The 14,182-nt window shown below is 44.5% G+C and overlaps 1 protein-coding gene across 1 annotated transcript in view; it reads right to left on the bottom strand.

Moving 5' to 3' along the window:
* Positions 1 to 14,182, bottom strand: part of pacrg (PARK2 co-regulated) — a gene marked incomplete at both ends in the record, with an annotated part of 130,782 nt that overhangs the window by 105,485 nt on the left and 11,115 nt on the right. Inside the window, one exon of the mRNA XM_083998889.1 lies at positions 5,834 to 5,968. Coding sequence (XP_083855015.1) covers positions 5,834 to 5,968 — 135 coding nt within the window. The remainder of the gene's footprint in view (positions 1 to 5,833; positions 5,969 to 14,182) is intronic.

The raw sequence follows: 14,182 nt of genomic DNA, 5'->3' as shown, positions 1-14,182 counted from the left end.
CTGGAGAAAACGCATGGTTAACCCCATTTTATTCTGTCTATTCAAAGGTTCCCCAACAAAGCTCTGGTGCTCACAGCAGATAAGAAATCACTCACACAGAGTAGAGGAGAAGGTATGGTATGCGTTCAACAGATGCAGAGAAGGTCATTTTCTGCAAGAGTGTGGCATTTGAGAAGGAGCAGTGCATTTCTGAGCAATATGTTGCACCATATTGTGCAGCTTACAAAACAATGGAGGAGCTCACTTACTGAGGCATCTCCATGGGAAAGCTGCTGTGGAGTGGCTGTGCTGCTGTACTTTTGGCTGGCTATTGTAACTCTTCTCAGATCTGTTACTTCAGGCTTCCTCATGTCCTTTTTTTTCAAATATATTTTTGGCTTTTTATGCCTTTAATTGATAGGACAGCTGTGGAGAGACAGAAAATGGGCAGAGAGAGACAGAGAAAGGGGGAACGACATGTAGCAAGGGGCCATCGCCAGAACCAAACTGAGCGCCATCACAGCAAGGACCACATCCTCTGCACATGGGGCCAGACAACGCCCCCTCATGTCTGAGCTAACCTTAAGGATATAATCTATAGTATGATATCATAATATTAGCATGTTATAGTAAGCTCCTGTCCATCATGCCCTAAAATCTATGATATTAAAACAACTTATATGTAAATATGCAACAAGGCAGCAATTTGAATCATAGGCCGTTCCCATAATGGTTTGACCATTTGCATACCATATGACAATTTACTGTCAAACAACTATGTCAAGTGTAGCACATGGCAGCTGTGAATTGACGCCAAAGTAAAGTGATGTACCCATGCTGTGTAATATAGCTGTCAAAAGATGGGGTTATCAACCATAAGATATGATACATAAAAATGTAAATGGTTGGTTGAATGTGTGTGTGTGGGGGGGGGTGGTGTACGGCTCCTCTCCATCTCTGTCTCTGCAATGACCTCATCTCTCTTTCACCCCACTCTTCTGCTCTTGCTTGGTTTGATTCTGCATCTCTCTATCTTTCAGTTTCTCGTATCGAGCACACACACACTCCCACTGTGTTTCTTAAGCACATGCTCCCTCATCCTCGGTCACCCTAACCACCTCATTTCTCCAGCCCTCCCTCCTCTCCAACTCTCACTCTGTGCGTAATTCAATCATCCCAAGGAGATGGATATCCGTCCCCTAGGAGCGCTTACGCTCTCCATTTCCTAAAGCGCTTGATCAGATTAATTGATTGTCCCCCCCCTCATCTCCGCGCCCCCTCTGCCGACTGAGTCTGGGGTGGCAGTGGAGGGTGTGCAGAAATCAGGTTTGCATTGATATTTTTATAAAATGGCTTTTTCCTCCTGCCCCCAGACAGACCCCATAAAAGGACAAAAGGGAATAGATAAAGTACATGAGCCAGGAGAGGGAGGGGGGGTTTGTGGTGGGTGGGTGACATGGGAGGGTGGAAGCCTGCAGGAACAGACAGGCGGCAGGATTTATAAAGAGGACAAAACAACAACCTGGAGCATACAGGAGACACAGAGCTGAACAGCAGATCAAGGAACGAGATAAAGCAGATAGGCGATCAATGAAATAAAATAAACAAGGCTGTTTCTTTTTTTTTTTGGGAGGGGGCTCTATTGTACAGAACTGTGAGATGAGTGTGTGAGCATGCATCTGTGTACCATCGCTGTTTGGCTGCGAGCCTGCAGAGCACAGCAGAGGGTAGGGATGGGAGAGTCGAACCAAGCCCCACAGGGAACGCAGGAAGCCCTCAACTCATCCATTATAACTGAGAGCCAAGCGGCTGCCATGTCTCCTGATTGCTGGGTCCCTGTAGACCTGTCTCCCTCGCTCGCTCTCTCTCTCTCTCCCTCTCTCTGTCTCTGTCTCCGTCTCCCTCTCTCTCTTTCTCGTCCCACTCTTTTCCTCTACCTCCCCCTCTCTCTTTTTGGCACCGGGGATCGTAGTAGATTTCGGTGCTGTTCCAGGCCTTCGGCTTGTGGTGGCAGGGGCCAAATACATGCACAAACATACAGCCACTCACACATACAATCATACACACACTCACACACACTGGCACACAAACACACATAAAGGATAGGAACTCACTCCTCTCTCTCTCTTATCTATCTGCCGCACATGTTCCCCATACGTGTAAAGCTTTTACCTGAGCGCGCCATTACAGCTGAGGCTTTTACCTCTGGAGAGCCAAATTACCTTTCAGATACAACCTTGCCTTTTTCAACTTGCCCTTGACATTTAGTTCACTTGCATTTTCCCCCTGTACATATGGACTCGAACACACACTATAAAACCACTTGCACAGACACACCATGTGCGCATACAAGTTGTACGTCCCCAGGCTCGTAATTCTTTATCAGTTAGACCTCACACGCTTTCTACACATTCTTCTTGTTCTACAATGTCTTCTACATCCAACAAATAGTTGTGTGTTTGCAGGGCAGAGTCCCACAGCTTAGGCGGGATCATGCTCTAACCACTGGGTAGAGCATGTTCTTTTAAGCTGCAAAGACTTTCATGCTTTGCATTAACAGGTAAAGCACTTTACATTTGTTTGAGTATGAAAACAAGAGACTAGTCCTGTCAATAGGGAAATATTCATCCAATAATGCGAGCCCCAGCTCTGTGCATATTGCTATCAATATTACACTACTATATGAAGACTCCACAGACAATAATGCATCCAAACACGGGATGTTTTGAAAGCATAAAATACCATTAGAGCTGCACAAATAATTGTGGATAACCTAGAAATTTGTTTTCTCTTTTCACAATCAATCCTGTGCTTTATTAAATATGCAATAGTTTTGATATTATCATTGATTCAAATTACTACTTGTTAAATTTATTGGTTGTTATCTGCTGATCCGTGAAGCAACACATTTGCAGTATTATGTCCAAGTCGTTCGCAAGACCACTAACTCAAGCCAATTCTCCTCTCTCTGCCCAGCATGGAACTGGTGTTTATTGAGGGGTTCTTAAAGAAAGCAATTAGCAAGCCAAAGAGGCTGAGGTGTATTTTTCACAGCCAAAAAAAATATAGCACCTTATATTTCACAAGTAGCAATAAAGAGGATTGCAAAACTCCAGAGTTACTTCAGCATTGTTTCTGCTTAATGCATTAGTATTGATGTATAGCAAAACTTGTTGCCATGTGTTTAGGTTGACTCTCTGTCATCCAGCAGGGAAAGCTCACATTTCAAAACAGGAACTTACCAACTGAAAATCAATCTTTTGACCTCCACTTACTCTGCATGGCCACCCATGCTACGGTGCACAGTTCTGACAACATCCAATAGTGACGCCAAGTTTGACTGCAAGAGATATCGAACTTTTAAGCAGATTAAGTCAAGGAAACAGTGCTTGGACTGAAGTTCCTTTTTAATCCTGATTTTGTGACAAAAAGTAGAATTATGTGTCTTATATAAAGAATGGATGAAAAACAAGCAGTGACAAAGTTTACTTCAGGGTCACAACTGCATCCATCACAAGTAAGAGACGGTCTGTAGCCTATTTCAGACATATCACTTTGGTACAATTGAGACAAAGACAACAGGAATGAACACAACAACACTAGTACTGTACCACAAGTGTGAAAAGCTATGAATATATTCCAAGGAGCTCAACATATGCTCTTTCTAATTATTAATGATTATGACACAATGTATGATTACAGCTGCAAAACTGACTGCTAATTGTTGCAGCACTATGCAGCAAAACAGATACTGATGATAGTACACTACCCTCCACTGCCATCACAGAATGTCAGGAAAACAAAAGATTCTTTTTTTTTTTTTTTCCATTGAAGGTTATGACAAAAGTGATTTTTCACCAGGAATATTACAGTAGCTCACACTACTACCTAAAGCCCACTGCTGGGCCATTACGATGTGAGAGGGGAAATGTTAATGACATGCAGCAGATGATTCATCGAGCCCACAGAATCACATGCTGCTGCTCCCTGCTGCTTAGAGGGGGGAACGACCATGTCAGTGTCAGGAGGAGGCAAACAGGAGCCGTGTGCACCTGCACAGAGGAGATGCTGGTATTGATTGGACTGACTTATTTGGCTAAATATGCGGCCTGTTTGTCTATTTCATGGCCAGTTTGAGAATTTGAGGGTTGCATTGGCTGTTTACTGCTGTACAGAGGGGAAACGTGTACACACAGTGTCGGAAGCTGAAACTCTGAGCTGAACACATCCACGCCCATCAATGCAGGCAGTCAGACTGACACACACACACAAAGACAAACTAGTGCTCAGCCAACAAACTAAATAAACATAGCATTTATTTTTCTTTCCGAAAGACTCTTTCTTTCTTACTTTCTCCAGACTTTTTATTTGCTAGGGGGGGCCGAGCTCTCAGACTGGGATTGATCCTGAGCTGCCGTCTTGAACCTGTGCCCCGGGGGCAGCTCAGTGCAAACATGCAGCTACCCCTCTCCACTTACTCCAATCATGGTTACACTCTCCGTTACACTATACACAGCACACAAGCCACACGACAGATGAATGCGCAGAGTGCCGACCATCTGCACCTGCACTGTTTTCAACAAGCACGAGGTTGATGAAGACCAATTTTGACTAAACTGAAAAATCATCTCCTCCATTTACACTGTTTCATAGAAAACACTCTAGACGCTGGTTCACAGTCAAAGTGCAAACTGTAACAGTCACAATGGACTTAAGCAATAAACTCTACGTTAGCCAAGTATTTTTAAAAATGACTGGTGTGTGTATAAGTATTCGGGGGGATCAATAGGCATAACAGCCACACTAGATATGACAGCAACAATTTCATCCAGCAGATTCCATTTGCTGAGTGCTTTTTCATGGGCAGCACAAAAGAAATCCATTATTTTTTGCAAACGCAAAGACTCATTTGAACATTTTACATAAATAATTCATACAAAGAGAGTTGCTTTTACAGTGTTTTCACCTGAAGACAGGCAGCTAACTAGCGAGAAAGCTCGCTCACCCACCCACCCATCCCTCCTCTCTTTGAAGTAGGAGAAAAGGGAGGAAAAGGGCATAATTTGTTTGATTCATTTATCGTTGCTTACTATGAATAAATGTCATTAAGAGTGGTTGCTGCACGGCAGTCGTGAAGTTATGGAATAGCTGGCAGCTTAGTGGGAGCCGAAATAAAGCAACATGGTGATTAGAAGAATGCATCCGTCCCACACACACTGTGCCAGTCAGGAGCCTAATGGCTCTGTGGGGGCTCGTGTGTTGATACAAACACACAAAAATACATACACAATTACTGCCTGTGTTTTGCTGTGACTGCCCCGAGTTCCTATAGAGGATGTGATTGATAGGTCCAGTGAGACAGGTGAAGCGTCCAAGTGAGCTAATCTACACTGCCTCCTACAGGATAACAGCCAACACTGGACCTGGGAATGTGTGAGAAACTGCCATCATCCCCTTCAGCTAAGTCGATAATGGTGACGATCAATGATGTTTGCATAGCACATATCAACTTTTTATGTTGAACCACCAACTGCCTGAAAGCAAAGACAGACTTAAAGCCAGAGGCTGTGCACAAAGACTACTGTAACTCAGAGTTGAGTGTTAATTGTAAATAAGAGATTCTTGGACGTTATCTGACAGATATTTTCTTCATGGTCTGATTGATGTTTCTTTTGCAAGCTCCTAATTAGGTCCCAATAGCTTTGCATCTGCTCCTAAAGGTTATTTAGAGAGCCTACACCCCCATCCCAATTCTGACATACAATGTTCCCTAATGGCAAATTTAGCCCTTTTGTCAATATCTTGTGAAACACATAAGCATTATTCAATCTCTACCAAAGGGCAGCACCCCTACCTTCCATGCAATGCTGTTGCCTTTGGCGCCGTGCTCCAGCGCCACCGGTAACTCTCCGCGTTCATAGGACCTGCGGAACGTGGTCTGTTTATAAGGGCGTTCCCGAAAAGCCCCTGCAGACGGAGGACCCACCACCTGGTCAGACACAAAAGGAGAAAATGGGAATGAAGAGACAGGAGTAAAATAGAGAAATAAACACAAGGAGACGACTTACACAACAAGTGAGAGTGTTGTCGTATGAAATCAGAATTGACTGTGATTTTCTCCTACAAGAATAGAATCACTCCCACTGCCTTTTCTTAAAAGTAATTCAGGGAGACACATGTGCCTGCTTCTCTACTCCTCTAAGGAAGGCAAAACACAGATAGTGTGCACTTGTGTGTGCATGCGTGTGTGTGCATTGGCCCTGTAGCCAGAGGCACTGCCAAAGGCATTGTTAGGATCATCTTTTCTCTGCCTCCATATTGGATATGTGCTATTACTGCGCCACTGAAAGCCAATGGGACTCCTATCACATCAGTCACAGTGTCTGCTGCCACTGTTGTGTGGGCCACTGGTGGTGGTCCCTATACAACAGATGTAAGGAAATGCAACACACGGAAGTGGAAAGGAGAGATTTTAAGATTAGAAAAAAAGAACATGTTCTATAGAAACAAACAAAAAGGTGTTACTCTTCAATTTTACAAAAAAAATGTTCGTATCAACATTGAAAGATACAAGACAGGCCCCAGAAGGACCAATTACCCAACAATACCTACAAAGAAACATTCATACTCCAGCAACAAAGTAAGTGAAACCTCTCAGTGAAGACCCAGTAGTGAGATTGTTCAAGTGGGATCCACTCATAAGAGCTTGGATTTATTTGATTGAAAACATTAGAGCTTTGCAAACAACATGTTTTAGTGAATGAATGACAGAATGTTGGAGCCAGTCTTTTCCCTGTCTGTGTCCCTTGTGTGCATCCTCCACCATCTGTGTCGCGCTGCCACATGACTGGCAGATGTGTTGCTGTCATTAATCCTCAGATTACCACCCACTGAGAAACAGAATTTTTGCCACCGCAGTCCACAGCCGGAGCAAAGCAGAACCGGGGATGTGTTATCTTTGGCATGACTGTCCAAGATTGGTGCTCAATTTGAGAGATTTCAGAGAGGTTTTAGTCTCTTCCTATGATTCTACCCAACGGTAGTTTGGATTTTTTATGTTACATCATTCACTAGTGTTGCTCGTTTGTTGCATAATTCAAAAACAAAATAGATATGGAAAAGCCTAGAACCACAAATGTAGCTCAGTAAATCCGCCACCAAGGAATGATGTAACGCGGATCAAAGTTTCAAAGTTGCACGTGCGATGTGGTGTAGCTGGCGCCAGCAACAAGAGAAGCAAGAAGAGAGGAGAAACTATTATGAGGTACCCTCCCCGAGTGTCTCTGAGCACTTGCTGCATTTCAACAGCCCTAATGCACCGTGGGATCGCAGCACAGTCATTTCAAATGAATTCGTTTGGAGCATTTGTTTACCATGCCAGGGAATTCTGAATAATATTATGCTGAATTAATAGGCACAGGTTTGTATACCTGCAGGAAAAAGACTACCCAAACAAAATGTCTGTGACTAACAATGCATGTAAAACACAAGAAAAGACACTCTGCAGTATCTCCTACTGTACAAGCAGAAAAGAAATCATTCACAACAAATAATAAATGTATGCCTGTGATCATCTTTTAAACTGCATAGTATAGTATGGTGCGTTTAATCATGATGGATAATAAAAAAAAACAAATGTTGCCCCATCTCTTTTGTACAACCCTGTAAATAGTGCACTTCTGAAAAAGAGAAATCCCAGCTAATCAATAATCATTTGAACTGTTTTAACCGAGTATCATCATTATCGTTAGTCACATTGGCTCAATAGCAGGCTGTTTCCGTCCCAAGTGTACCATACATTAATACAAGAACTCAAATGCCTTTTGTAGTTTCATTAGATGCATCATATATCACTGTTGTCTGTTTGTCTTCCCTCCTTTCTCTGTGTCTCTCTTCATTCCTTTCACTGCTGGAGTTGTTCTGCAGCCCTGGCAGAGGAAATAGGAAGCTGTAAAGCTCGCAAGATCAGTGCTGCTCCAGCCTGCAGGAGTGACAAAGCCCTCATATCCAGGTAGCTACGACGGCAGTTGAGCCACGCTGCACTGGGAGGCTAAAAATAGCTCAGACTGGGCAGTGGGGAGAGAATGAACCCAGACTGCACTGACTGGCTGAGCAGCTTTTATGGTCAGGAATGATGACGCTGCAGTCAATTCCATGGCCTGTGTTCATGGCTGACGTGTCGCGAGCTTCGCGGCTATTTCCCCCAATTTTCTCTCCAGTTACGATCATTTGCTCACCAACCGTCGGCAACATGCATGCAAAAATGGCACATTTTCTCGTGGCTCTGCTCACCTTACAAAAAAAAAAAGGCAAACACAGAAGCCATTTCCTCCATCACTGATGTAGACTGCTGTTCCAAGCAGCTTAAGGAGAACTGTAATAGGAACAGCATTGTGGGGAGATTATCACCTGCCGGTTTCCTGATGTCATTCCAATGATCTGGCTGCTCCTGTTCTGCCATTCATGACATTTGGATCTAAAGCCTCCGCATGCTGAGAGAAAAACAACTATCACTGAATCCCAATAGCCATACCCACTATGCTACTTTGTGGTAGCACGGCTTAATAAAAACTAGAGTTTGTTTCTAGAGTGTTGAAGCCTTCTGAGAAGCAACATGAACATATGGGCTGATCATGACAAGCATTTCATGTAAGAAGCTCACAGTGTCCTCGTGGTGGGAAACAGTCTCTCTAAGTTCTGTCTCGTATGAATGGGCAGGAATTAGTGTTTATTCAATTTTTACTAGCTGTGATGACAACAACTGCCACTGATTCTGTTGTAATGACGGTCAGCATGTCACATCCTTATTCTCTGCACATCTCGCAAACATACATCCTGTTTTCCTCTGGTTGCATTTACTACGAGCAGCCCTAAAGGTGGCTCTGCAGCCCCCATGCAGCCCAGGAAAAGCCCCTGTGTGATCAAAAATTCATCATAAACACCAACACATTCATCATTTCATCATTAGGCCTTTAAATTCCTTTCAGAACACAGGCCATTGATGAATTGCTTCGACCCTCGTCTGTCTTGGGCCTTCCTCTCCAGCTGTTTCCACGTCAGTCCCTTCTTCTTTAGATCTTGTTCTGTGCTCCTTCTCCAGGTGTTTTTGGGTCTTCCTTGCTTATTGTTGTTTCTTCTCAGTGTGTGACCTATCCAGTTCTCCTTTTCAGCTGTACCTCCACTGTATTTTGTTTGGTGTGTTCCCACTGTTGATTTTGCTGATTCTGTTTGGCCACGAGATCTTGACGATGCATCTCAAGCAGCGGCTTATGAAAGTCTGCAATTTATTGATGATGGTAGTGGTGGTCTTCCATGTTTCAGAACCATACAGCAGTACGGTCTTAAGCTCCCAAACACGTATCCTGTCTTCATCTGGTTGCATTTGCTGGTATGAGCAGCCCCAAAGGTGCTTCTGCACAGCCCCTATGCAGCCCGGCAAAGCCCTATGTGATCAAAAATTCATCCCTCTTCTAAACCACTGGCATAAACACTAACACAGGCAGTGGGGGAAAAAAACACAGACAAAAGGAGCCTATAGACCTACACCAGCAGATAACATCCCGCACCTCAGTGGAGGCCATAAAGCGAGCCTGTGAGGCGACAGACTACAGAACAGAGATAGAAGCGGTGTAAGGCAATAAAGGGAGGAAGTGTCTGTTTTGTGTGCCCCTGGTGTACACATCAGGGAGTCATAACAAGGCAGTACTGGTCAGATGAGCTCCAGGCTGTCATTTCTCTCCTTCGCCTTCACTCTGCCTCCAGATCTGTTTCCTCCCTAATGCTGTTGTCCACTCCAACTAGCTCCACCGTAAACCTGGCTGCTGCAAGACCCACAGAGGCAATAACACACACAGAGAAATGCACACACGCGCACGTACACACCGGCTCACGCAGTGCACATGCTGAGCTCCCCATGGGCGAGCCCCTGCAGAGGTGATTGAACACCGGCAGGGCCTCGTGCTCCTGTCATTTATAAAGGTGTCACCCTGAGAAACAGAGATGCTCCCTCTAACCTTATTAGTATGGCACTTCCATGGCTCTTCTGCTTGAGGTTGACACACGGAGTGGGTGGGGTAGTCAAAAGGCTTGAGCGGGGAAAAAAAAATAAAATAAAACGAAAAGAAAGAAATCAAGACAGTGGCTGAGATGGAATAAAGATGCAGGATGTGATGGGCCTGAGAAAGACAGACACATGTAGGAGCCGAAAAGAAATGGAATGAGAAAGAGCAGAGAGACAAAAAGAGAGGGGAATCAAGAGATGGTGGATGGGGGAGGGTGATGAGGAGGGAATAGTGGATATGAGAGGAAGGGGGAGACAGGGAGACAAGAGGTGTGGCTCATCAATTCTGAGGGTGAGTTCAGCGTGGCGGGGCTGCTGCAGCATGTAGGTGATCCATCACCGTGCCTGGGCCTCCAGCTCCCATCGCTCTCTCATCTCTCCGTCTCTCTGCCCCCATACCACCACCCCAAAACACCTCTGAATACCTCTGATAGATATCTGGAGAAGGACTGCCAATTCATTGTCAAGTCTGCATCGCCATCACTGCTGCACTTCCTTAAAAATGAGAACCTCATTAATCTCGGTCTGCGTCTCTCTCTTTCTGTCTCCCATCGCCCCCTCTTGCCTCTCGCCCAGTGCAAAAGTGCATTTTGTTGCATCGCATTTGTAGGGGGAACAAGGGTGCCACTGCACATGGGTGCATTATATCACCTGTTTAGTGAGGCGGCAAAGGGGCTAGGCACCCTCTTGCTCGCTTGCTCTCTCTCTCTCTCCCGCCGCATTTCACCGCTGTTCTCGGTTGAGAGGTTATTGAAATCTAGCTCCGTGCAGAAGGCCGCCTTTCCTGAGGGGAGGGAGCAGGGTAGGTGAGTCACAGAGGATGGAATAGACAGGCAGAGGCTCTCCTGATAAGGTCAGCATGCACATCGCTGCCGCAGGCAACAAAATTAGCTCTCTATATTTTACAGGGCATTTTCTGCCGTAGCTCAACCGGCCGCCTGCCCCGTTGCCCACCAGGGATACAGACTGGGCTGGAGATGTGTGCTTTATTCTCAAACTGCATTCGAGTGAACAAGGGAACATTTTCGGAGGTATTTAGGGGCTGTTAGGGAATGTCTGCTATATGGTCATGTCCAAACAATTATTCAACGGGATATTTTGCCTACTCATTCCCTCTGCAGGGCAAAACACAGACTGGTGGGAGGCTGATTCCTTTCAGAAGAATAAATCTGCGATATTTGTGCAGCACTCCATTAATTTCTCATGACCAAACAGCAAGAAGTGCAATCAGTCTGTGAGTGAGTTTCATTATGTGCAGAAATTAGCCCTGTTGTCAGAGACAAGGTCAGATGGGAGCAAAATGAGTAAAAAAAAAAAGAGCTCTTGGATGAGAAAACCATAGACTGATGAAAAGCAATGAAAGGCCATATGGGTGCGCTTTACAATTGTCACCATGTCAGAGGATTTCGCATCAACAGTATCGCGCACACAAGCGCAAAGGCAGGGATGTTTGTAATGAAAAATGACGACACCACTAGGCAAAGACGACACTACACACCTCGTGTCACTACAAAGACACGAGGATGAAACAGGTGACAGCAACCTACTATTGAACTGTGCACGAGAAGGGATAACTTTAAAAGAACAACTTAAAAAAGAGGCTTCAAGCGTTCAAGAGCCCCCCCACTGTTTTCTGTCTCCTCTAGTTTAACCCCATCACTTAAAAGAACAGCACAGACGCAGAGTAGACGTTAACGGGATGTGAAGGAGGGAGTTTGAGGTAGGAGTGTGAGGAGGGGAGGGGTGTGAGCGAAAGAGGCTCTGTGTGAGCGAACGAGAGAGAGAGCAAGACAGAACGGGGGAGAGAGAGGGAGTGAGAACGCGCTAAGTATTTTCCATCTTCTCTGTGTGGCTCACTTATCAGCCAGGCAGCAGGGCAGCCTTGTGCTTACAGAGCCCTATTGGCTGATTCATATCACCAAACCACAGTCGAGATGATGGCACAGAGTGAATCAGCCTGCATGGCAAAGGCAGAATATATTAGCTCTTAGCACTTGTTAAGCGTGCAGGAGACCACATGCACCGAGGCCATACGGCTGAACTTAAAAGAAACGCGCACGTTCCTCGACTTGCATGAGTCAGCGGGAAAACCGAGATGCCCTTCAGTGTGCAGCTTTACCAACAGAAATAAGGCAAACACACATGTGAATGGTACATCACCTGTGCAACTATGATTTATTGTTCAATCATTCACTGACTAGTTATTTCGCCACCTGTTTAAAAATACAAATTAGTCTTTTTGTATTTATTTACTACAACCCTCTATCAGTCAAGTTACTATTCTGTTTTCTGCAACATGTTTGCATCAGGTCTGTAGGCTGAGGAGTCAGATCAGTCTCAGGATGAATAAATATGTATTACAGCTGTCCAATATGCAAAAAACATCAAACTGTAGCAGATATTTCAATTGTGATATGTGACACAAATATGTGACATTCACAAACCACAAAAAATGTGTAAATGCAGATTCAATAGTTTGTGTATAACGTCATAACACACATATCTGTTGTTGATGAAAATTGCTTTATATACTAGTGGATTTCCATATACGTTGAAAACAAGAAATATTTGTGTGTTAAATCAGAAATACATTTGTGAACCAGTATACATTTATAACTGGATTCTTTTTTTTACATCTAATTAGAACACTGAATATTTTCATGTGGATTCAAAAATATTTCTGTGGAGTCATTTACATATGAATCCCAAAATACATTTTCATCATTTTTCGACTGATCTGACTCCAAATTATGAGTGTGTCTGTGTTGTAAAACAGCAAAGCACGCTCTCTGGTACTGGCTATTAAGAAAACAGGGCACACACACTGATCCAGTGGTTTCTCTTTACAGCCCCAATCAGCGACAACACCTGATAATATTAAAAGACTGAGCCGGGCCATGAAATTAATGAGACACACAAGGAAACTCTCATCCCTGACTTGCTGCGGTTGCAACTTCTGCTGCTGAGAAAGAAGAATTTAACTGTCCTCTCAGTTTTATTCACCAAATAAGTAACTTCTCATCAATAAACTCCCTCATAACTGGATTTAATTCGCAGACTGAAACCTCATCATAGAATATTGGAGTTCCTGGAATCGGTAATAACACTTTTCTTTTAGAGTGCTTATGGAGTACTGGACATGGCTTAGAATAGCAGCATGACTCATCCAAAACTTTAAAAGCTGAGTTTGTTTAGCAGCAGAGACAGACAACCAAAGTGGAGAAGGCGGCCGTACAAATAAACAGCCAGAAAAGAAGTTGCTGGGATGGACAAGTCGGGAGAGATGACTAGGTAGAAAATGAGACAGAGACAACTAGGAGAGTGTAGCTGCAACCACGCACATTAGTCAGCTGAGGAAGGTTACATTTGGCGGCAACAGGTCCACAGGGGACGGAGGAGGAGACACAGACAGTCAGGGCAGCAGGGGGCCATTGATTTCACCACAGAGCCACAGACAGACAGACACAGATAGCAGAGGGGAGGGGGGTCAGTCTGCAATGTCACCCCACCCCACTGCCACCCACATACATACACACACACACACACACACACAGGCAAGTGTCACAGGTACTGTAACCCAGCGCTGACAGATCCCCGCGGAGCAGAGGGAGGCCTGGAAAGATAAGCGGACTGTATATATGGGGGAGACACAGAGTTTCTACCACTGATATGGGAATATTGTTTAACAGTGAAGAGCATTATCTAGGTGATTAGTATGTACTGCAAAATGATCCCCAGGCCCCGGTCTTATCACACGCGCCTGGTGTGACTTTCTATTCCTGGAAATCAGTCTTGCTGCCTGTAAGGCCGTCTGTTATAAACGATGCAAGAGCTTTGCTTACAGAGACACCATGCAGAGACCAAAGGCTGGCATGCTCTGAAATTTGACCTTTACATAAATTAAACAGGGGGATAGCACTCTGAAGGCTATATTCCCGCTACCCCAAATCCTGTTCAACTCACCCATGCATAAAAATGCATTTTGCACTCTTTATTTTTGCTCTCTATTTTCTTTACTTACTTGAATGTAACAGAAGTGCTTATTAAAGCAAAATGTGTTTACTCCACAGACTGAGCAGGGTGAGGGGCTCCCACAGAGGTTGTTTGGGAAAGTGTGAAATGATATATATGGAACAGAGGTCT

This window comes from Trachurus trachurus (assembly GCF_905171665.1).
Source record: "Trachurus trachurus genome assembly, chromosome: 22".
Classification (NCBI taxonomy): Eukaryota; Metazoa; Chordata; class Actinopteri; order Carangiformes; family Carangidae; genus Trachurus; species Trachurus trachurus.
This window is presented reverse-complemented; position numbering and strand designations above follow the sequence as displayed.